At 41.9% G+C, this 25772-nt stretch overlaps 1 protein-coding gene across 12 annotated transcripts in view; it reads right to left on the reverse strand.

The window, feature by feature from the left end:
* C2H10orf67 (chromosome 2 C10orf67 homolog) overlaps positions 1 to 25772 on the reverse strand; it is a 136621-nt gene that overhangs the window by 110429 nt on the left and 420 nt on the right. For 3 of the 12 annotated variants that reach the window (XM_048837889.2, XM_048837888.2, XM_048837887.2), the window contains exons 1-4: positions 23158 to 23376; positions 17164 to 17284; positions 12867 to 13010; positions 11844 to 11918 (exon numbers count right to left, since the gene is read on the reverse strand). In XM_048837889.2, coding sequence (XP_048693846.1) covers positions 11844 to 11918; positions 12867 to 13010; positions 17164 to 17284; positions 23158 to 23258 — 441 coding nt within the window. In that variant the 5' untranslated portion in view covers positions 23259 to 23376. Of the gene's footprint in view, positions 1 to 11843; positions 11919 to 12866; positions 13011 to 17163; positions 17285 to 23157; positions 23381 to 25772 lie in introns of those variants that run through there. The other 9 variants (XM_048837896.2, XM_048837894.2, XM_048837893.2 and 6 more) reach the window with 5 other exon arrangements.

Consider the following 25772-nt stretch of genomic DNA (forward strand, 5'->3'; position numbering starts at 1 on the left):
CCGTGACTAAAACACAGCCTTATTCATTATATGTGATTCAGCAGTAGTTCTACAAGCTGTAGAGTCTGAAGTGCTATTATAGGAAAGGTAGTTATTTTTATTTCTTTAAGAAATTTAAAAGTTATTTTTAAAAAGTTTTGTCTTGCTGTATATACTGGATGATTTGTTCTAAAGAGAGATTTTAATGCAATGTATGGGTCAAGTGTAGGGGGTAGTGCCTGAAGTCCAGTAATTTAGAATATATTTTATTTTTTAAATAACAAGTTTGTTTCCAGGTTTTCTTGGGAACATATACTCCTGTTTAATTTCTTTGGGTCCAGAGAAAATAGTTTAAAAAATTAGGCTAATAGCGGCACATCTCCCTCCAGAAGTTGTAGATGAAAGGACAAAGCTCCTTGTAAATGTATGCATTCCTTCTAAGGCCTGTTTCATTTCATCTTGGAATAGAGTTGCAATATCTTTTTGCCACATTTTCTTATCTATAAAATCACGGTTTCTTTTTTCAAAATATTATACCATTGCGTGACAAACTGTACCAAATTTTTTTATGGGATGTAATTGGGATATAATGATAAAGGATTAGAATTATTAAATGGGTGTTTAACAACAACAAATATTCGAGCTGGTTGGGAATTCTACATCTGAATGGTTGTCCAATGGAAAAAGCATTTTCTGTAAAAATGAAATTTTCTACAGGAAAATTTTGATTTTGCCCTAAATTTACAATTTTCCATCAGGAAAACTGAAATATATTTCATTGTCTCAATTTGTCCCAAACTGGAATATTTTTATTTGTGGAAATGAACTAAAATGCTTTATTTCAAGTCACTTCAACTCGGATAAGTATCCTAGCATGTGCACATTTTCATATGGGAGCTGTTGTTCCAGCCCTTATTGCCTCCTATGGGCCAGGCTCCCTAGCCTGATTACATTTTTCATAATGCACCCAGTCATATGACTCCCATGATACAACATGCAGCCCAATCCCAGCCTTGCATAATGGGAGATGTAGTCTTGCCAAGGAGACTGACCCATAGGGCAGGACGGGGGCTGGAACTACAACTCCCTTAAGGCAATGTGCACATCCTAGGGAAATGTAGATTAATATGAAATTACTCAAAATGAAAAATTTTGGGTCATTTCAAACAAACCAAAATAAAACATTTCAATTTTGGAATACTGAAATATTTTGTTTTGATGAAAAATATCAAAACAAAATATTCTGACATTTCCAAAGTGAATATTTTTTAAATTTCTATTCTGCAGATAATTTCAAAATTTTGACTTTGCCCCAATTTGGGACTAATACAAAGTTTGTAATGTTGGAATTTCCTGCAGGAGAAGAAATTCCATTTTCTGACCAGCTCTAATAAATACCTTAGCTTGTACACAATAAAAAGTTCCGTAGTTTGGAATTTTGTTCCTTTATTTAAAAAAAAAATCTAAAATGTAAATATTTTGCTCCTGATTTTAAAAAGCCATTATATTGCAGTATATATTTGATTGCCTATTTTTTCTAGATGGAATTGATTCCTAGTGAAGACTATGGAATATCCAAAAGAGGAAAGAGACAGGATATTTTACACTGGCTGAAATCTTAGCCTTTACTGAAGACAATGGCAAAATTCCCATTAAATGCAATGGGGCACAGATGTCACCCACTGTATTTTACATTTGTTTTATTTCTTCACTGTGTATTTGTATTCCCTGGCATCGGAGGGCATGTACACACCCTCTTAGGTATCTGGTCTGTTTTGCAAAATAAGGACTATGGATGAAATCCTGCTCTCACTGACGTTAACGAGAAAACTCTCCTTGACTTCAATATGGGCAGGAATTCACCACTGATCTGCCAGTTGACAGCATGCAAGGGGATTGCTTGCCCACACAGAGCCCCAGCAGTACTGGGGCCTGAAAGATTTCCCAAACAGAAGTAACCTGTGAATTACTGTTCATTTTTGTTCCAACTTGATTTCAACCTCCAACTATACAGGCGGGAAGGTACTCCTTCTGAGAAAGCCAAAAATATATTTTTGGCTCGGACAAATTAAGCCCTCTTTTGTTTTGTGGAAGTGTCAAATTTCATAAGAACTTCTTTCTGTTGCCACAAAATAAACAAAAAAAAAAATCTTAAAATAGGCAAAAGTTTAATTAAGCTTGTTAAAGACTAGAGGTTGGAATTTCTATGGAAACATTTGTGTGAGGTGTAAAGAATATTCAGATTGGAGAATATTTTATTCCAAAATGTTATATCCTAATTGAGTACCTATGCCCTGTTCCCTACAGAATAGCTTCTTTGTCAACATTAACCATGGCATACTTTTCAATCACTGATAACTTCAGTAATATTCTACCAATTTTTTGTTTTCTAATTGGATTATTGACACGCTCTTCAATGAGGATTATTAAAGATTCAAGCTGCAAAATTCAGCCATTTAAAATTTAAGTATTTGTATGGGAAAAATATTTTTCTTATCCTCAAAAGCATATGAAAAAAAAATGATTCACCTTTGACCAGAGACCAAGGAGGAAAGATATCAATCCAGAAAATAATTTTTTTTCAGAAAATTCTGAGATGTGAAGACAATGATTTATCATCAAAACTGTTCTGCAAACTTCACTATAGAATTTACTACCAAATACTATAATATTTTAATCACAAGTGCTTGATTAATACATTAATCCTGAACTTTCTGTTTCTAATTGTGAACACTGAATCTCACTAAGATAACAATAAGCTTAGATGAAAGTAAATCTGATCAGTTAATCATGAAGAGAAATTATACATCTTCACATCTCACTAATTAAGGGAAAAATGCAAATTAATATGTTTTGCAAACTTGAATGGCAGTAACCAGACTATGTACATTGTACAAATACTAAAGACTTTCAGCTTTGAATTGATTTTAGGTGTGTAATCAAGCAATCAAAGTAACAGAAAGCAACAAAAACAACATGAGTCAGAGATCTGGGAAAATGTCAGCTAGTCAGAAAAATGAAGGCTAAGGGAGGCAAAAAATGCAAAAAGTTTCATACCTGATAACATCCCACAGGTTTGAATTTTGTCTAGAATTGCTCAGAAATGTAATTTCTCTTGCTTTAAAGTTTAAATATAAGAAGAACTAAGAATATAATTACTACAAAATAATGTGTGTGTTTTTCTTTCAAGACACCACCAGCAAATGGAACATGCCCAGACACCAAAACAAAGATTTAAAGGCATGGATGCTCTGGCAATACTCCAAAAATAACCTAGTTGTGCCAATTAAACCTGTTCTGAAGTTGAGTGGGGGGGATTTTTAAAGGAAATCAGTAAGGTAGTGCTAACAACCTGTGAAATTAAAATTATAGGATCACATTTTTGCCATTGTTACTGATAATTCAAATCATAGAACCATAGAATATAAGGGTTGGAAGGGACCCCAGAAGGTCATCTAGTCCAACCCCCTGCTCGAAGCATATTGAAATATTGAAATCAACACTTAAAACTTCTAAATGTACAACTATTTTTAATGCTAACTGTGCAATAAATGTCATTTTATGAAGAATGCTCAATGGTAGCTGTTGGCCAACATTTCGTGGGACACTAACTCATGTTAGCTGTGCATTTGCTCATTTTAATCTCAGTCCTATGGCGAGAACTTCCTCTGTATACTTCATGGCTAACAAAATCTTGTCATGCTTCTTTTCTGATAGCCTGTGTAATACCATTTTAACATGCTGGATTGTCACATGACAACATGAGGGACAATTAAATTATTTCTAGGGTTGTCAATTAATCGCAGTTAACTCATGCGATTAACTCAAAAAATTAATTGTGATTAAAACTGATTGTGATTAATTTTTTTAATCACACTGTTAAATAAAAAATTATTAAATATTGTGGATGTTTTTCTACATTTTCATCTATATTGTATTTGTGTTGGAATTGAAATCAAAGTATATATTTTTATTACAAATATTTGCACTGTAAAAATGATAAACAGAAGAAATATTTTTCAGTTCACCTCATACAAGTACTGTAGTGCAATCTCTTTATCATGAAAGTGCAATTTACAAATGTAGAGGTTTGTTACATAACTGCACTCAAAACCAAAACAATGTAAAACTTCAGGGCCTACAAGTCCACTAAGTCCTACTTCTTGTTCAGCCAATCGCTAAGACAAACAAATTTGTTTACAGCTACAGGAGATAATGCTGCCCTCTTCTTATTTACAACGTCACCAGAAAGCGAGAACAGGCATTTGCACTTTTGTAGCCAGCACTGCAAGGTATTTATGTGCCAGATATGCTAAACATTCATGTGCCCCTACTTGCTTCGGCCACCATTCTAGAGGACGTGCTTCTATGCTGAGGGCGCTCATTAAAAAAAAAGTGTTAATTAAACTTGTGACTGAACTTCTTGGGGGAGAATTGTATGTCCCCTGTTCTGTTTTACCCATATTCTGCCATATATTTCATGTTATAGCAGTGGAATGGTGGTTGAAGCATGAAGGGACATGAATCTTTAGCGTATCTGGCACATAAATATCTTGCGACGCTGGCTACAACAGTGCCATGAGAATATGCCTGTTCTCACTTTCAGGTGACATTGTAAACAAGAAGCAGGCAGCATTATCTCCTGCAAATGTAAACAAACTTGTTTGTCTGAGCGATTGACTGAATAAAAAGTAGGACTGAGTGGACTTTCAGACTCTACAATTTTACATTGTTTTATTTTTGAATGCAGTTTTTTTGTCCATAATTCTACATTTGTAAGTTCAACTTTCATGATAAAAAGATTGCACTACAGTACTTGTATTAGCTGAATTGAAAAATACTTTCTTTTGTTTTTTACAGTGCAAATTCTTGTAATCAAAAATATAAAGTGAGCATTGTACACTTTGTATTGTATAATAATTGAAATTAATATATTTGAAAAATGTAGAAAACATCCAAAATATTTAAATTGTATTATATTATCATTTAATAGTGCAATTAATCACGATTCTTTTTTTTAATTGCTTGACAGCCCTAATTATTACCCAATAGGCGGTAGTTAAATGTAAGTAATTGCTCTTTGACATCAAATTCCAAAGGGAAATCTATGAAGAAAAATACTGATTTGCATTAACTTCTTACAGTGCCACCACTTAAAACACAACTGACCCATGCTTTGTTTCATCAAAGATTCTTGTGGCCATCATCTCTTTGAAACATATTTTCAGAGAGCACAACTGGTGGTACATCATATTAAGGATTTTTTTAAAAGAAATATTTCAGCACAGAGGTAAATATGTTCAAAATACAGATTTCCCTGACAGCAGGATTGTCTGGCTATGTAGACTCCCTCCTCAGGCCCTACGCTACCAGCACTCCCAGCTACCTTCGAGACACCACTGACTTCCTGAGGAAACTACAATCCATCGGTGATCTTCCTGATGACACCATCCTGGCCACTATGGATGTAGAAGCCCTCTACACCAACATTCCTCACAAAGATGGACTACAAGCCGTCAAGAACACTATCCCCGATAATGTCACGGCTAACCTGGTGGCTGAACTTTGTGACTTTGTCCTTACCCATAACTATTTTACATTTGGGGACAATGTATACCTTCAAATCAGCAGCACTGCTATGGGTATCCGCATGGCCCCACAGTATGCCAACATTTTTATGGCTGACTTAGAACAACGCTTCCTCAGCTCTCGTCCCCTAACGCCCCTACTCTACTTGCGCTATATTGATGACATCTTCATCATCTGGACCCATGGAAAAGAAACCCTTGAGGAATTCCACCATGATTTCAACAATTTCCATCCCACCATCAACCTCAGCCTGATCCAGTCCACACAAGAGATCCATTTCCTGGACACAACAGTGCTAATAAACGATGGTCACATAAACACCACCCTATACCGGAAACCTACTGACCGCTATTCCTACCTACATGCCTCCAGCTTTCACCCTGACCACACCACACGATCCATCGTCTACAGCCAAGCTTTGCGATACAACCGCATTTGCTCCAACCCCTCAGACAGAGACCAAACACCTACAAGAGCTCTATCAAGCATTCTTACAACTACAATACCCACCTGCGGAAGTGAAGAAACAGATTGATAGAGCCAGAAGAGTTCCCAGAAGTCTCCTACTACAGGAGAGGCCTAACAAAGAAAATAACAGAACGCCACTAGCCGTCACCTTCAGCCCCCAACTAAAACCCCTCCAATGCATTAGCAAGGATCTACAACCTATCCTGAAGGATGACCCAACACTCTCACAAATCTTGGGAGACAGGCCAGTCCTTGCCTACAGACAGCCCCCTAACCTGAAGCAAATACTCACCAGCAACCACATACCGCACAACAGAACCACTAACCCAGGAACCTATCCTTGCAACAAAGCCCGTTGCCAACTGTGCCCACATATCTGTTCAGGGGACACCATCACAGGGCCTAATAACATCAGCCACACTATCAAAGGCTTGTTCACCTGCACATCCACCAATGTGATATATGCTATCATGTGCCAGCAATGCCCCTCTGCCATGTACATTGGGCAAATTGGACAGTCTCTGCGTAAAAGAATAAATGGACACAAATCAGATGTCAAGAATTATAACATTCAAAAACCAGTCGGAGAACACTTCAATCTCTCTGGTCACTCGATTTCTGATCTCAAAGTGACTATCCTTCAACAAAAGAACTTCGAAAACAGACTCCAAGGAGAGACTGCTGAATTGGAATTAATTTGCAAATTGGATACAATTAACTTAGGCTTGAATAGAGACTCTGAGTGGCTAAGTCATTATGCAAGGTAACCTATTTCCCCTTGTTTATTCCTCCTCCCCTCCCCCACTGTTCCTCAGACATTCTTGTTAAACCCTGGATTTGTGCTGGAAATGGCCCACCTTGATTATCATACACATTGTAAGGAGAGTGATCACTTTAGACAAGCTATTACCAGCAGGAAAGTAGGGTGGGGGGAGAGAAAACCTTTTGTAGTGATAAACACCCTTTTTTTCATGGTTTGTGTGCATAAAAACATCTGTATTTTCCACAGTATGCATCCGATGAAGTGAGCTGTAGCTCACGAAAGCTTATGCGCAAATGAATTGGTTAGTCTCTAAGGTGCCACAAGTACTCCTTTTCTTTTTGCGAATATAGACTAACACAGCTGTTACTCTGAAAGATTTCACACAGAAAACTAAGTATTGCTATGGACACACTCTCTCAGAAGGAACAATTCCCAAAGAATAGCGATGAGTGTATTTCACTAGAGGCTTTTTCAAAATGGAGATTTTTCTTCAAAACTCTATTCATAGTCCATAAAAATATAGTACTTTTAAAGAAGATGCCTCTTTTCAAGCACCTCTAGAAGGAAAGGTTGGAACTGCTTACAACTGCCATGTTGAAATCACCATTAGGGAGGATTTTGTGACTCTTTCAGAAACTTAAAATATTTTGTACTTGACTCTGTAGCAGTTTCATTTTTCAGATGGCACTTCATGTTATTGTCCAGAAATGGTGCAGAAGAGACATGAACGGTCTCTGTCTCTACTCCACCTTAAAATATCCAGGCTGTTGCTAAATTGTGTCACTTCTCTCTCTTCAACAGCTATCTTTTTCCCGCTGCTAAAAATTCCACTAACATAGCTTCCTCCTTCCTGGATCCCTGATTCTCCCCTTGCTTCCCTTTAGGGTATACAACCCATTGATGCAAACATCATCTTCTCCTGCCACTTGGATCATGTCCCAAGTTCATGTCTCCTTTCACATCATATTCAGATGCCTCATTCTCAGCATTCTGGATCTCCACTTCTCTTTATGACTGCTCTCCTTTCCTCCTCTTCACCTTCCTCTGTCCTACTCTGTAAACTCCACTTCCTAAATGACTTTATTTCATTCGCAACTGCACAGTTTTCCATGTCCCTCTATATATGCCTAGAAGAGTCTTCATCCTCTTGTAACTATACATTCTTCCTTCTCCCCTTTAAATATCTCCCAAAATTTGCATTTTCCAGCTTGTTTTCCATTACTGTTTCCTACGATGCTCCCTGTGCTATGCTGTACACTTGCTGCTATCCACTTGCTAGTATACACCTGCACCTGACTATGCTATTTTATGCATAAATATGTACTAATATATAAAATAAACAATTATAGTTAAAAATATTGTCCTGTGTTCTACCCACATCAGAAATAAAGCAATCAAAAAAGAATGTGAAAATACTGACATTGTTTTCTGTAATGATGCAAAATCATATTTAAATTTTTTTTTATCTGCAAATCAAAGTTCAATAACTTCCTGGCAAGAATTATTCTTACTGGTAAAATGACATCTAGAAATTTGTGAAATGAGAATTTGTGTGATCACTTAGATCTTTAACTACAGTCTCTAGAGGGCAGAAGAATGTCATTTAGGTCAATGTCTCCCAACCTTTCCAGATTACTGTACCCCTTTCAGGAGTCTGATTTGTCCCGCATACCCCCAAGTTTCATCTCACTTAAAAACTACTTGCTTACAAAATCAGACATAAAAATACAAAAACGTTACGGTACACTATTACTGAAAAATTGCTTACTTTCTCATTTTTACTATGACAGGTTTCAGAGTAACAGCCGTGTTAGTCTGTATTCGCAAAAAGAAAAGGAATACTTGTGGCACCTTAGAGACTAACCAATTTATTTGAGCATAAGCTTTCGTGAGCTACAGCTCACTTCATCGAATGCATACCATGGAAAGTGTAGAAGATCTTTTTATATACATACAAAGCATGAAAAAATACCTCCTCCCACCCCACTCTCCTGCTGGTAACAGCGTATCTAAAGTGACCACTCTCCTTACAATGTGTATGATAATCAAGGTGGGCCATTTCCAGCACAAATCCAGGGTTTAACAGGAACGTCTGGGGGGGAGGGTGGGAGGAAAAAACAAGGGGAAATAGGTTACCTTGCATAATGACTTAGCCACTCCCAGTCTCTATTCAAGCCTAAGTTAATTGTAACCAATTTGCAAATTAATTCCAATTCAATAGTTTCTCGCTGGAGTCTGGATTTGAGTTTTTTTGTTGTAATATCACAACTTTCATGTCTGTAATCGCGTGACCAGAGAGATTGAAGTGTTCTCCGACTGGTTTATGAATGTTATAATTCTTGACATCTGATTTGTGTCCATTTATTCTTTTACATAGAGACTGTCCAGTTTGACCAATGTACATGGCAGAGGGGCATTGTTGGCATGTGATGGCATATCACATTGGTGGATGTGCAGGTGAACGAGCCTTTGATAGTGTGGCTGATGTTATTAGGCCCTGTGATGGTGTCCCCTGAATAGATATGTGGGCACAGTTGGCAACGGGCTTTGTTGCAAGGATAGGTTTCTGGGTTAGTGGTTCTGTTGTGTGGTATGTGGTTGCTGGTGAGTATTTGCTTCAGGTTAGGGGGCTGTCTGTAGGCAAGGACTGGCCTGTCTCCCAAGATTTGTGAGAGTGTTGGGTCATCCTTCAGGATAGGTTGTAGATCCTTGCTAATGCATTGGAGGGGTTTTAGTTGGGGGCTGAAGGTGACGGCTAGTGGCGTTCTGTTATTTTCTTTGTTAGGCCTCTCCTGTAGTAGGAGACTTCTGGGAACTCTTCTGGCTCTATCAATCTGTTTCTTCACTTCCGCAGGTGGGTATTGTAGTTGTAAGAATGCTTGATAGAGCTCTTGTAGGTGTTTGGTCTCTGTCTGAGGGGTTGGAGCAAATGCGGTTGTATCGCAGAGCTTGGCTGTAGACGATGGATCGTGTGGTGTGGTCAGGGTGAAAGCTGGAGGCATGTAGGTAGGAATAGCGGTCAGTAGGTTTCCGGTATAGGGTGGTGTTTATGTGACCATCGTTTATTAGCACTGTTGTGTCCAGGAAATGGATCTCTTGTGTGGACTGGACCAGGCTGAGGTTGATGGTGGGATGGAAATTGTTGAAATCATGGTGGAATTCCTCAAGGGTTTCTTTTCCATGGGTCCAGATGATGAAGATGTCATCAATATAGCGCAAGTAGAGTAGGGGCGTTAGGGGACGAGAGCTGAGGAAGCGTTGTTCTAAGTCAGCCATAAAAATGTTGGCATACTGTGGGGCCATGCGGATACCCATAGCAGTGCTGCTGATTTGAAGGTATACATTGTCCCCAAATGTAAAATAGTTATGGGTAAGGACAAAGTCACAAAGTTCAGCCACCAGGTTAGCCGTGACATTATCGGGGATAGTGTTCTTGACGGCTTGTAGTCCATCTTTGTGAGGAATGTTGGTGTAGAGGGCTTCTACATCCATAGTGGCCAGGATGGTGTCATCAGGAAGATCACCGATGGATTGTAGTTTCCTCAGGAAGTCAGTGGTGTCTCGAAGGTAGCTGGGAGTGCTGGTAGCGTAGGGCCTGAGGAGGGAGTCTACATAGCCAGACAATCCTGCTGTCAGAGTGCCAATGCCTGAGATGATGGGGCGCCCAGGATTTCCAGGTTTATGGATCTTGGATAGTAAATAGAATATCCCAGGTCGGGGTTCCAGGGGTGTGTCTGTGCGGATTTGATCTTGTGCTTTTTCAGGGATTTTCTTGAGCAAATGCTGTAGTTTCTTTTGGTAACTCTCAGTGGGATCAGAGGGTAATGGCTTGTAGAAAGTGGTGTTGGAGAGCTGCCGAGCAGCCTCTTGTTCATATTCTGACCTATTCATGATGACAACAGCACCTCCTTTGTCAGCCTTGAGGAAAGTATCTATATGAGCTGATGTACCCCCTGGAAGATCTCTGCGTACCTCCAGAGGTACATATATCCCTGCTTAAGAACCACTGATTTAGGTTACTTATGGTCAGTCACCACTTTGTCTGCAATGACAGTTTGAGAGTGGAATTGCAAAATGCACCAAAAGAGACAACATGGGTGAGGTAATACCTTTTATTGGAGCAACTTTGTTGGTGAAAGAGACAAGCTTTCTAACTTTATAGAGTCTTATTCAGGTCTGGGAAAGGTACTCAGAAGATCATAATTAAATACAAGGTGGAATACATTGTTTAGCACAAGTAGTTAACACATATTTGTAAGAAACCATTCAATGTGAAGTGGCCTGTTACACCTCTGCAGTAATAGGACAAAATAAAAGATATTACCTCACTCACCTTGTCTCTGTAATGTTTTGGGACCAACACAGCTACTACACTGCAAAATGCACCAAGAAGCTTTTCTTTTACCTGCTGCACCACATACATAATACAAGTGTGATAATCAGAGAAAATATTGGAACAGAGCTGGTCATATGAGTGGAGTTTTCTTTTCTGATCTGTGGTTACAATTCCAATTTAATAGGCTGTAAAAATGGAAGAATCTGAACTTTCTTTATTGGAAGATGCAATATGTTAAAGATGTGAATAATTTCAATTATTAAGATATATTCATTTTGTGAATTAAAGCTAAAGTTGGTTTTCCAAAGATTCCATCTTTTAAGAGGCTACGCTGATTTTCTCAGACCTCTTTCTTCAATCCTCAGAAGCCTGCAGGATTAAGCTCTAAGCAACTATTTGGACCCAATCCTGTATTACTTGTGTACCCTGAAGTCGATGCAGGCTTTTCAGTAGCAGAGGAACTAATTGTTGTTGCTTAAAGTTATTAAAATATTTTTACAGTATGTTCATTTTTGCTATTTCTATTCAATATATTGTTTTTGGAATGCTTAATCTTAATATGACAAATTCACCAAGCAGCTCTATCATATCCTATTTTTTTCAGCTTTGACAATGCTCCTGTACTCACAATGCTGCAGCCTGTAAATAATGTTATATCACTCTTCAAATCAATGTTATACTGAAAAAATAATTATAGTTAAAACCCACCTCATAATCTACTCTGAGAACAGCAAGTGCATCACATAGCTGCTGTTGGTAGCTTTGTCGAATTTTGACTTCTTTCTGCAATTCAAATTTTTAATGGGTTACTGAAACAATTATAATGGACTTTAAGAAAAACATTAGTTCTTATTGTTTTTCCACTGAACAAAAACCAAAATGTTGTCCAAATCCTCTGTTCTGGAAAAAAAGTTAATGAGCCAGTGCCCCTTTAAAACTTTTCTGTCCCTTTGTTGTTTATATCACTGGTATATAAGGATCTCTCATTTCCACATTTGGCTAAATAATTGTACTGTATACACTTCTATATAAATGGGTTCCATGCTGTTGAAAAGAAACAACGACTACTAAATCTTTCCAAAGGAAATACTCGAAATGCAACCAGTATATTTAAAAATATGCACATATGTACAAGGACTGTAAATCTGAAAATGTTTAAAAAGGGAACTCCATAAATTTCTCAATTTAAAATATGTTTTATTATTTATTGTTCATACTGATATCTTGGAAGCTTAAAACTAAACCCCCTTCCTTTACTGCTGTCTTCCCACTCATAAGCATGCACTGGACAGTTACTGTACGGTTCTCCATGAGCACTAGGACATTGGCAATTAGTTTGGTTGGTTAACAAAAAGAGTGTTAAAGCACTTATTTTGGAAGATAATACATAAAGAACTGCCTGGACTTTATAAACACATAAGAAAAGAGGTAGATTAAATCTTAGACCTATCAACTTTAATGTCCTTTTAATTTAAAGTTCTCACTATTCTAGCATGTTTCTTACTAAAGCTTAAGATGTTTTTGTAAACATTTTTACAAATGTTTATATGTAGATGTTTTCCATATAACTACCCACTACTTTTTAAAATGCAAATCTTTGGAAATCCACATTCATATTAATCAACATATTTGTGGATTAATTTTATTTTATACTATTGCATATCAATAATCTGCCCAAATATAGATGGTAGATGAATGAGAAATTGACATTTTAAATAGGTTACTCTGTACCTGTTTATGAAAAGCTTCAATGTCTCTCAGTCTGTCATTTATCTGTCTACAGAGATTTGAAGCTTGCTCTTGTATTTTTTCCTCATACCGTGCTTGAAGGACATTTTTATAGATCATAAAATCTTGCTGGATGGAGTCAGTGAACTAAAAATGTAAAGACTGATATTACATATACACTATAAAGGACATTTTTTCTATATAATCTTCTCTGCTGATACAAAATAAACTAATCAGAAAGTATTTGTGCTTTAATGATTCTGTTTATGTAAGACATTGGATGAGTGGCAATTTTGTTGACTGAAATACCTTGGCATCCTTCTAAACAGAGGACTACAAAATACTCTATCAGAAAACTTACTGACAAAAACCAAACAACTTAGTTACATAAAGCAAACTGTAATTGTCTCTGTAGGGTGAAACACAAATTATAAACAGTTATGAAAACAAATTATGTATTGTATTCTCAATGTCACCACTGACAATCTCGGTCACATGCTTTATCTTGAATATAATCATTGCATCATATGATCATTACTGTGGGATGTTAAAAAGTGAAGACTGGCATCAACAATACTGCAAGCACCTCATGGTATGGAAGAATCAGATTCATAATAGTGAAGTTATATGTCTGCCACTTTGGGTGGAATTAGGCGTGCTCTGAGAACGCCTACTGGCAAGATAGGTAGGGCAATGCCTACCTTCACCTGTTAGAGGATAGCACTGAGGGTTAGAAATGACAGGTATCTGGGTGCATGTCCTGGAGCAGAAACGTAGGCTCCTGGGACTTTTACAGAAAAAAAAGTTAGGCATTCAGGAATTTTAGGCACCTCCAGAGTCAGAGAGCAGCTGAACAGGGGTTTTAAGGATCTCAGCGGCACTTAAATTTTGGACTTAGGCGCCTAAGTTAGAAATGCAAGTCTTTTTGTGGATCTGGGCCCTAATGATAATCATATATCCTACCTATACTAGTATAACTGCAGATACAACATTATTAACATTTATTTTGTCATAGTGCCTAAAAGTCACAGCCAGGCTGGGTCCTATAGTGGTAGGTAGGCACAACATATTAAACAACAGCTCCTGCCTCAAATTGCTTCCAGTCTAAAAGACAAGCTATAATAAAGGAATGAAACAATGAGAAGGCCACAATAGGTGGTGGGGGAGACAGGGTAACAAATATAATAAGATGTATGCCATTTTTAGCCATTTCATAGCTGTGGTCAAAACTTGCCACTGCTTAGACATATTAGGTTGCAGTTTTCTGCATGCCCTATGGCAGAGATGAGTTTTGAGGAGGGATTTAGAGTATAGGAAGGATAAGACTAAATTGTCAACTGTTTTGAAAGTAAGGACAAGAAATTAGCATTATGGATCCAATGAAAAGGAATTAAAGGGCATGGGGGGGGATGATACAGTCAGAGCAATGAGCCAAGTTGAATGGACTTGAGAGGGCTGAGGTTGTAGACTTAGAGGCCAGAGAGGAGAAGACTGCAGTAGTCAAGGTGCTACATGATCAACGCTTGGAAAAGAATGTTGTCAGTATAGGCAGGAAGAAAAGTCAGATCTTATACATACTGTGCAAGAAGAAGCTGTAAGATGTAGAAGTGGCCTGGATGTGTGTGGGAGGAGTGGTGGAGGTGAAAGCTCACTGTCAATGGTGGGGCAGAGGGATAGAAGTGGGATTAAGGGTAGATACTGAGACTCTGTGGGGGATGGGAGTGGGCAGCGAGTTCCAGGCAGGGAAGGGGGTCCCAGCTGCTCCTTCCTGCTCTCCAGCCCAATCCTAGGCACTGAGGTGGCCACTTCAACCCCTCCAGGTCCCACTCTCACACCGACCCCTTCACACATGCATGTTTTTTACCCCTTCAATATTGCCACTGCAGAAGCACTAGCTCCCACTCCCCCTCCCATTTCTGCCCCCCCTACTGTAAGGATCAAAGGAAAAGGCCTGAGTCAAAGCAAAAGCCAATAAATTAAGGGCTTGAACAACAGGGAATATAGTGGTGTTGTCTTATGTGAAAGAGAAAGGAGTGAGTGGAGAGGGCTCTGGAGGAAAGATCAGGAGCTCAGTTTTGGCCATGTTATGTTTCATTCGATAGCTGGACACACACTAGGAGATGTCAGAAAGACAGGCTAAGAGTTTAGCTTGGATGAAAGGAGATAAATTTGGAGTAGGGAGTTGTATTTGTGAGTCATTAGCATGAAGATGGTAGTCAAAGCCCAGCTGGCAGCTGAGGTCACACAAACAGAGTGAAAGGAAGAGGGGGCCAAGAATGGAGTCCTAAGGGGCTTGAACAGAAAGAAAGAGAGGAAAGGAAAGAAGGAAGTTCCACTAAACGAGACTCTCAAGGAATGTCCAAAATTTGGGAGAATTAAGAGAGAACAGAGTCACAAAAGCCAAGGATGACAGCGAGTAATTAATGTGAACCTCCTTTGAAAATGAGCAAACACTCAGGTATCAAATCATTTGTATTTAATACAGTGTAACAGAACTTCTACGCTCCTTGATAATTGTCCTGTTCATCCCCTGAAGCACCTGGCGCCAGCCACTGTCAAAAGACAGGATAATGGGCTAGATGGATCATTGATCTGACCCAATATGGCCATTCTTATGTTCTTACATTTTAAGCACTGTAAGAAGGCATGATTGTGATAATTCAATTGACTGACTAAAGAACACTACTACTTGATAAGAAAATTTAATATTTTGAATGACGGAAGAACCCAGTGAAGAATCAGGAGAATAAGAGGGTTACAACTAAAGGTTGTGGCAGTGGTATTATAAAGACAGTCACATACTATGCACCTTAGAGTTCATGTAAGATAGAAATTGTTGATTTCAATCAAACATGAACAGACTTGATCAAAATAAGAGCAAAGCACTGTTTAATAATTATATAAAATCATTTTAAAACTTACTGAGCTATTTGGTGCAATAGTCTGCAGCAATAATCACAGCAGGTTAATGCACTATATTATAAATAAGGCTATGTTTTAGTCATGGGAATTTTTAGTGAAAGTCATAAACAGGTCATGGGCAGTAAACAAAAATTCATGGCCCATGACCTGTCTATGACTTTCACTAAAAATACCCCTGACTAAAACTTGGGTGTTCTGGGGGCGGGAGTGCCCCAGGTGCTCTGGGTGGGGGGTGGGCGGCAGTGGGCAGCCTGGGACCCACGCGGCTGTTGGGGGTGAGTGGGGGGAGAGAGGCAGCAGCACATGGCCCGGTCTGCTGCTGGAGGGCCGGGCGGTGGGGCACAGCCCAGGACCCCCACTGCTGCTTGCGGGGAGGAAGGACACAGCAGCCAGAGACCCCCACTGCTGCTGCTGGGGGTGTGTGCACACAATGGCCTGAGACTGACCCAGCAGCCTCAGGGTGGCTGGACCCCAGGCCAGCTGCACCTGCCACTGCACGGAGGTCCCGGAAAGTCATAGAATCCATGACTTCCATGACAGACTCGCAGCCTTAATTATAAAGTATCTCCTTCCCTCAGTTTTCCATTTGTAGCATTTTAAAGGAATGAAAAATGTAAAAAATAAATAGTGATATCTCATACTATTTTGTAATATGGGTTTGTTAGACATGAATTTGTTAGAGATGGGCTTGTTTTAATCCAATAGTAAACGTTTTTATCCAAATCTTTTATTTTTAAGCCTCTCAGTGCTTCTGCCAAAATCAGAGTAGTAAAGTGAAAGAAGACCTTAGTTACAACAAACCTTTCGCTACCCAGTTGATTTGAATATTACATTCCTATTTAATTCATCACATAATTGTTTTATTCATAATCTTTTTAAAGTAAGGGTATTACACAAGCTACTTTCTGGCATATACATACATAGCCAATTCACAGCTAGTATTAATGGAGCTGGGCCTATTTATTCCAGTGCTAAACTTCTCTTCTAGAGTCCTGGGCGTTAATATAAAAGGTTTACCATTTAAGTCTAAAAGTCTTCCCTTATGTTCATTCTCTGCTCACCATGTTTAAACTTTTTCTTTTTTTATATGCTTGATCAATCTTCTCATAGATATAATATGTACTCTGATAAGGGTAAACAAACTGTCTAGACTTTTATTCAGCTATTCCTATTTAATATAAATGTGAGTTATTGGCATATTTTAATGGAGAACTGAGATTTATGTAAGCTTAAATGAAACCACCATAACAGGACCAAAAAAAAGTTAGACTAGGCCCCCACCCCTCAACAACATAAAAGGTAAAGATGACTTTGACAGAAGATCTGTCCTACAACATGGTGAAGAATATCCTGAGACATATCCAAGAAGCTCTCTTACCTGTACTAGGGCTTGTGTAGTAGTAGTCAGCTCCTTTAGTTCTACTATTTCTTTGATATCTGTTTGAGTGGCATGATCTGTGATAAAATAGCCTACTTTTAAGTCATCTGAAATGGAAGGCCTAAAAAAAAACCAAAGTTTTTTTCATTTAAGAAAGATTACTAAATTAAGTAGTCAGTTAAGGCAATTTAACTTTAAGAACTGAAATTCAAAACAGTAGTGATCCTCCAAAGCACATATTTCTTATTGTTTTACTTACCTATCTAAGATAACAATTGGGTATCATTTGGGAGAATGGAGTAAGAAGTGTACTTACAATCTGTTTTCCCTTGTAATGTTTGTTTCATAAAGAAAAGTGTTTTTGATTAGACATCCAGACAAAAACTTCAGAACAAACTTAACGTTATTTTAAACGCTATAGAAAGAGAATGCAGAGAGGAAAGAATGTATTTTAGGACAATTCTTCTATACACAACACTAATAATTTTTCATACAGTTCAGGAGATCATACTTAATTTTAGAGTTGTGTGGGAACTAGATTTTCTGTTTCCGGGAAAATCATTTTTCTATTTTGGGACAAAACAAAAATGTTGAGATTTCCCACAAAACAAAATTCTGAAAAAAAAATTCATTTCAGGTCAAAAGTGTTTTGTTTAGATGTTTTATTCCGATTCTGGCATTTTAAATCTTATTTAGAATATTTAAAAAAACCTCAAACTTGTTTTGAAACAAAATACCTAAATATTCTGTTCTGAAAATGTCAAAATATGTTTCAACATTATTGGGACAACAGGCTAGGACAAATTCTGTTGTCAAGCATCCCGAGAAAGCCAAAAACAGTTTAGCCACGTGAAATGTAATCGCTGCCTTGTTCACAACCTGCCAACCTACACTTCAAAATATTGTTGGATGCACTGACTGATTCCTATGTCCAACCTGAGGATGAACCAACAATTTCCTTGTAAATGTCACTGAACGACATAAGTAGATTATACTTGCCTGCCTCAACTGCTTTGCTAAATCCCTCCCCTGGTGCCATTTAGCCAGTTGAGCCTCAAACTACTCTTCAGGAACAGTGCATGTGGCTAATTATGCTAGAGAAAAAACTAATTATATTCTTGAGGGACAATCAAATTGAACATTCAGGTTAGTCTTGGACAAGTCACTTTAAAGATATTAAGGGGCTGGGGAAGGAAGATTTGCTAGCCTGAGTACAAAGAATCTGTCAGTTAAAACTCTAAGGGAGAGGACCAAGTCTACTCATGTTCATGCAATACCTAACAAAGCGGTTTGGATCGAACTTTTTCTCTCTCCTTCATAAAGGGTAATAGAACAACATTCTTCCAGAAAGTGTTCCAAATGAGATCCTCTTTACAATGCTATGATTACAAATGTCAGCTTGTCAGGCACTTTGACCCACCAACCATAACGTGCCAAGGTCATGGCTAGTACTATTAATATGTTCAACAGACAAACTCTAGGGCTAATCCCAGTTCTGTCCCGGATTCATTATTTGGCCTCTGACAACTCATATCTCTGTCTCATATTCCCCATGGGACTGAGAGTCAAGAATTCTAGTTCTAATCCTGACTTTGACACTGACTACCCCAAGACAAGACACTTAACCCTTCTGGGTCTCATTTTCCACAGTTTAGAAAATGACTACTCATTGTCATCTTAATAATATTCTATGATTAGAAGAAAATGCCAAGTTTTGACTAGTAAGCTCTAGCTAGAAATGTAGCAAGTCCTTTGTCTGATAGACTGTTGAAGAAACTTCTGTTCTTCAACAATTTCCATGAGAGATAATGGAAAACAGAGTTATATGTAGTCAAGTAGTCCACAGGAGTCAGGAACATCCCAGAGGACAGAAGCTGAAAAGCAAAAGCTATGATCAAGAGTCTACCACAAAACTCTGTAGAAGATATCCAGTTTTATGATGTGACAATATTTTTAGTTTTAAATTGATTAGGTTTAGCTACCTATCCCTTAATTGGAAAGGTGCTTAAGATGATCAGTGTAGATTAGAGAAAAGGCTATGTTCAAATTACCTAATTCATAAAGAAAGAGCCTCAGAACAGGTTTGAAAGCATTCAGAGAGAACCATTTTGTGACCCTTAAAACATTTTGTTTACAAGCACAGAACACAATAACCTTGAAGTATTAAAGTGACACAAAAATGAATGATGTGAATAATTGAATTTTATTTGTTTAGCTGATTACCCCTTTTTTGCTTTCTGGCATTTTTCTTATAATTCCAATAAACCTAGATACATAAACAGATTCTCAGTGACATACTCATCCCCTCATCTAGAATTTAGAGTAACAGATTCGTCACTAGTCCTGGTCAATATATAAACAAGGATATAAGCGGCTAAAATATCAGTTTTATATTTGAAAGACTGCACCAAACTCATCAGCAGAATGCCCACTAGCATCTTAATGGGGTTCAGAATCAGGACTAAAGCATGGTGAAAGAGTATCATGCACACTACTCCCACGTGCACCACTACTCAGGTGGCTGGATGCATATTATAGGATTTTTGTCTCCTGTCATAAATATAAAGGGAAGGGTAAACCCCTTTGAAATCCCTCCTGGCCAGGGGAAAGCTCCTCTCACCTGTAAAGGGTTAAGAAGCTAAAGGTAACCTCGCTGGCACCTGACCAAAATGACCAATGAGGAGACAAGATACTTTCAAAAGCTGGGAGGAGGGAGAGAAACAAAGGGTCTGTGTGTCTGTCTATATGTTTTTTTTTCTGCTGGGGATAAACCAGGAATGGAGTCTTAGAACTTTTAGTAAGTAATCTAGCTAGGTATGTGTTAGATTATGATTTCTTTAAATGGCTGAGAAAAGAATTGTGCTGAATAGAATAACTATTTCTGTCTGTGTATCTTTTTTGTAACTTAAGGTTTTGCCTAGAGGGGTTCTCTATGTTTTTGAATCTAATTACCCTGTAAGATATCTACCATCCTGATTTTACAGGGGGGATTTCTTTATTTCTATTTACTTCTATTTTTATTAAAAGTCTTCTTGTAAGAAAACTGAATGCTTTTTCATTGTTCTCAGATCCAAGGGTTTGGGTCTGTGGTCACCTATGCAAATTGGTGAGGCTTTTTATCCAACATTTCCCAGGAAAGGGGGGGTGCAAGTGTTGAGAGGATTGTTCATTGTTCTTAAGATCCAAGGGTCTGGGTCTGTAGTCACCTAGGCAAATTGGTGAGGCTTTTTACCAAACCTTGTCCAGGAAGTGGGGTGCAAGGTTTTGGGAAGTATTTTGGGGGGAAAGACGCGTCCAAACAGCTCTTCCCCAGTAACCAGTATTAGTTTGGTGGTGGTAGCGGCCAATCCAAGGACGACGGGTGGAATATTTTGTACCTTGGGGAAGTTTTGACCTAAGCTGGTAAAGATAAGCTTAGGAGGTTTTCATGCAGGTCCCCACATCTGTACCCTAGAGTTCAGAGTGGGGGAGGAACCTTGACATCTCCTAAAAACAAACTATTATTTTAGCCACTGCTGGAGGCAGATGGAAATACTCAGCTTCCTACTGAATCACTGGGCAACACATCCTATCACACATGTTCTTTAACTGTTGCTGAGTCAGATCCTACTTATCTTTTGACATTTAAAAGGATCATAACATAAGGATGGGGATAGTGGAGGGTTAAAATGTTCATTTTCTTTGAGAAAAAAAAAGATATTGTATTTATCTCACACACAGGTCTTTAGTCATACCAAAATAATGCTACATTGAGGAACATTGCACAACAGATGTCAAGCAATAGTAGGCACAACTCCTTGTAATCTTTAAAATCTTACACAAATATAAATAAAGCATTTTGAAACAGAGTTGTAAGAATAAGGTCATGTACTGCCAAGCACTGATTTAAAAGCTATTTTCGGATTATTAACAGTACATAGGGGCGATTTAATATAATTTAATCTTCCGCCGTCATTTTAGAAGAATAGGTCTATGAGGGTGAATTGGTATTGCTTACAAATAGCTAGTTGGTATTTTTAATTTGAAAGGATTTCTCACAACGACCGAGAGCAGATGTACAATCCTCTGGCTTGAAACTCCCATGAAACAAGTTAGTGCATACCTTGAAGGAGCTCTTCAAAAAGGCCTTTGGAAAAAGGAGCATTACAAAAAACAACCACCACCAAGCAGTTCTTGTGTTATAAAAAAACCTTTAATGCTAATTCTCAGAGTTTCACAACTGTTTTTTAAGCATAGACAGTAAAAATATTGCTAGTGTCAAGGTGCCCTATGTCCTCTACTCAGTTGGAGGGAGTAAGGCTAGGTACAGCAAGGCAGCAGTTCCACCAAACAAGGTACCAGCTCACGCTGTTCCCACCACAATGAAGAGCCAGATGTTCTCCTCCTGTATCCCTGGCATTCGTTGGTCCCCAAGTCCTCTCCACTCACTCACCAGCTCCCCCGCCTCCCTCAGATACCCTGCCCACCTCCTCCCCTCCCAGCTCCCCCGCCTCCCTCAGCTGCCCCGCCACCTCCACCCCTCCCAGCTCCCCCGCCTCCCTCAGCTGCCCCGCCACCTCCTCCCCTCCCAGCTCCCCCGCCTCCCTCAGCTGCCCCGCCACCTCCTCCCCTCCCAGCTCCCCCGCCTCCCTCAGCTGCCCCGCCACCTCCTCCCCTCCCAGCTCCCCCGCCTCCCTCAGCTGCCCCGCCACCTCCTCCCCTCCCAGCTCCCCCGCCTCCCTCAGCTGCCCCGCCACCTCCTCCCCTCCCAGCTCCCCCGCCTCCCTCAGCTGCCCCGCCACCTCCTCCCCTCCCAGCTCCCCCGCCTCCCTCAGCTGCCCCGCCACCTCCACCCCTCCCAGCTCCCCCGCCTCCCTCAGCTGCCTCGCCACCTCCACCCCTCCCAGCTCCCCCGCCTCCCTCAGCTGCCCCGCCACCTCCTCCCCTCCCAGCTCCCCCGCCTCCCTCAGCTGCCTGCCACCTCCTCCCCTCCCAGCTCCCCCGCCTCCCTCAGCTGCCCCGCCACCTCCTCCCCTCCCAGCTCCCCCGCCTCCCTCAGCTGCCCGCCACCTCCTCCCCTCCCAGCTCCCCCGCCTCCCTCAGCTGCCCCGCCACCTCCACCCCTCCCAGCTCCCCCGCCTCCCTCAGCTGCCCCGCCACCTCCACCCCTCCCAGCTCCCCCGCCTCCCTCAGCTGCCCCGCCACCTCCTCCCCTCCCAGCTCCCCCGCCTCCCTCAGCTGCCCCGCCACCTCCTCCCCTCCCAGCTCCCCCGCCTCCCTCAGCTGCCCGCCACCTCCTCCCCTCCCAGCTCCCCCGCCTCCCTCAGCTGCCCCGCCACCTCCACCCCTCCCAGCTCCCCCGCCTCCCTCAGCTGCCCCGCCACCTCCACCCCTCCCAGCTCCCCCGCCTCCCTCAGCTGCCCGCCACCTCCTCCCCTCCCAGCTCCCCCGCCTCCCTCAGCTGCCCCGCCACCTCCACCCCTCCCAGCTCCCCCGCCTCCCTCAGCTGCCCCGCCACCTCCTCCCCTCCCAGCTCCCCCGCCTCCCTCAGCTGCCCGCCACCTCCACCCCTCCCAGCTCCCCCGCCTCCCTCAGCTGCCCCGCCACCTCCACCCCTCCCAGCTCCCCCGCCTCCCTCAGCTGCCCGCCACCTCCTCCCCTCCCAGCTCCCCCGCCTCCCTCAGCTGCCCGCCACCTCCACCCCTCCCAGCTCCCCCGCCTCCCTCAGCTGCCCCGCCACCTCCACCCCTCCCAGCTCCCCCGCCTCCCTCAGCTGCCCCGCCACCTCCTCCCCTCCCAGCTCCCCCGCCTCCCTCAGCTGCCCGCCACCTCCTCCCCTCCCAGCTCCCCCGCCTCCCTCAGCTGCCCCGCCACCTCCTCCCCTCCCAGCTCCCCCGCCTCCCTCAGCTGCCCCTCAGCTCCCCCTTCTACCTCGGCTCCTCCCTCAGCTCCTCCCCCTCCAGGTCTGCGTGTTCACCCCACCGAGGTGCCAGCCCCGCCCCGGGATTCTCTTACCGGCAGTCGGCCTCCAGCTCCTCCAGGCAACAGGGCAGCGCCAGGAGCTCTAGGATGTGCGGAGACAGGCTGAGCTTCCGCCCGACCGAGATGCTGCTCATGGCTGGGCGCGGAGGCTCCGGCCGCGTCTCCGCTAGAGGGTCCGGGAGCGCCGCAAGAAAGGGGTCAAGCGTCCGATACCATGGCAACTAGCGCCCCGCCTCACCTCCCGGACACATTATTAATTGGAGGACAGAGAAGTGACGCCACTTCCGCTGACAAATAGGGGAGAGTGGAGAAGGGGCGTCTGAGGACGTCAGACTCTGAGCTGCGGTGACGCAATCTCTGGAAGCCCCCTTCTAGCTATTAAATTCCCGCACTTCACCTCACAGAGTTACTCCCCCACCCCTCTCCGGGACACTCGCAATAACCCCCACCCCACACGCGTCCACCAGCCCTCCCGTTTAACCTCAGTGACATCAGGCCACGCAGGACACCTGCCAACATATTTCCACACCAACCATATTCCAGCTCCTTCTCCTGCAGTGACACCACTCCCATCTATCTGCCTCCACTTTCCAGTGACCTCTTCATACCTGCCAGCCCTCCCTCCGAGGAGCACTCCACCCATCTAACCTCCCTCTACTAGTGCCAACCCTACAACTAACTACAGCTCTGCCTCTCACCAACTTTGCTACCTATCCTCCTCTCACCCTGTGATCGATACCCACCAGTCTAGGAAGTTCTAGGAAGAGCTGCCGTCTCTCCTTCAAGAGCAGGAGGCCTTGCTGTAATTGGTAATGGGGTGCAGCAACAAAGCATCAAATAAAAAAGAAAAATTTGACATAATTGTGCTTGTGATGTGTGGGTATGTGGTTTTTTTGAGGGGTTTGGTTTTAAATCAGTTTTCTTAATCCTATATTTAGTTTGGTTGCCAACTTCATTAAGGAATTTAGTGTACTAATAAGTATGTAACATAAGTGCTTCGAATATGTGCCAATATGGATTCTGCTGTAGGTGTGCATGTACCTAATGCACACAAGCTCAGAATGTTTTGAATACTAGCGTCTGGCAGAGCTGTGCATAAAGGGTGGCGTGGTCTTGACCCTCCCTCAGTTCCTACTTATCACTTGTGACAGGGAGATGGAATCTGGACTGTCTGACCTGTTCCTGAACTTCAGATCTCTGTTTTGTTGAAGAAACCATCTTTAATTCTTTGCATTAAATACTTTTATTAGACTTTTAGACATTCCCCCTCCCCCAACAAAGAAACCAAGTGGGATGAGACTGTTTGGACCAACTGCTAACTATGGTGAACTTGAACCCCACTGGGTGTAAATCCTGTCCTTCTTTTGATGCCTAAATGCCCTGAATAGATGGACACTGCAGATGCCTGGTCTGTGTCAGGGAGGGTCACATCCCCAACTAGTGTTCCTTCTGCCACTCATTTTCTTCCTGCATCAAAAATCCCAAGATTTGAGGCTCAAGATACATCTCTTGGAGCAATCCATGAACGTAGCATCCGATCTAAGAGCAGAGATACTCTCCCTCCCAGAACCAATAAGACTGTCTTCGTCAAGTGCCCCAACCACTGGGCACTGCACCTCAGTTTGAGCAGGGAGAAGAAGCCAAAAAGGCACCTAGACTATTGGGACCAGAACCAATATCCCTGATGCTGATCATGCCAACCTCGGAACACAGAGAGAAGGGCACTCCCACACCAAGCACAAACACAGCATGGAACAGTCAGTGCAACCATCCTGCAGAGAGGACTCAAAGCTCAGAGAGAAGCCCCTGAAGTCCTCAGCATTGACAAGGGATAGCGCCAAGGCACTAGCAGCAAAAAAGACCCAAGAGATGGTTACACCAGTCCTGACATCAACACCAAGATTTATGCCAGTATCAACCCTAGAACTGGAACACTTCCCAGCATAGGTACCCACTTTCTAACATGCCCGGTGGGTGCTCCCACCAAACTCTGCCCCAGACCCTGCCCCCACTACACCCCTTATCCCAAGGCACCACCCCCACTCTGCCTCTTCCTACACCCACCCCACCACTTCCTGCCTCGTTCCACCCCCCCCCCGAGCACGCCCCACCCTTGCTGCTCCCCCTCCCACCCAGTGCCTCCTGCATGGGGTGGAACAGCTGATCACGGCAGGCGAGAGGCACTGGAGAGGAAGGGAAGGTGCTGATAGGGGGGCTGCCAGTGGGTACTAAGCATCCACCATTTTCTCCATGGGTTCCCCAGCCCTGAAGCACCCATGGACTCGGCGCCTGTGCTTCCCAGTACTGAGATATGTCTTCAGGGAGCCCCCCTTACCTCTTCTCTTGGCACTGTAATACTCGCAGTGGTAGTGCCAGAGCTTAAGTACTAACCTAAGGGCAGACTATTAAAAAAAACCAGGGCACAAACCCCAAATTGGTTGTGAGTTCTTAGATTTCACTAACCAACTGCATCAAGTGCAAACTCCTCAGGTATATTAAAAGCCTTAAACAGAGTCACAGACGAAGTCCCCTTGGATACTCCACTCTGTTTTGCCACCCAGGTGAGTTCATCTCTGTGACAGGTGGCCTTCAAGACCAATATTCACAGCAATGTTCAGGTTACTTTTAGTCGTGAAGGATCAGTCAAT

Source organism: Caretta caretta, chromosome 2, assembly GCF_965140235.1.
Source record: "Caretta caretta isolate rCarCar2 chromosome 2, rCarCar1.hap1, whole genome shotgun sequence".
NCBI classification, from domain to species: domain Eukaryota; kingdom Metazoa; phylum Chordata; order Testudines; family Cheloniidae; genus Caretta; species Caretta caretta.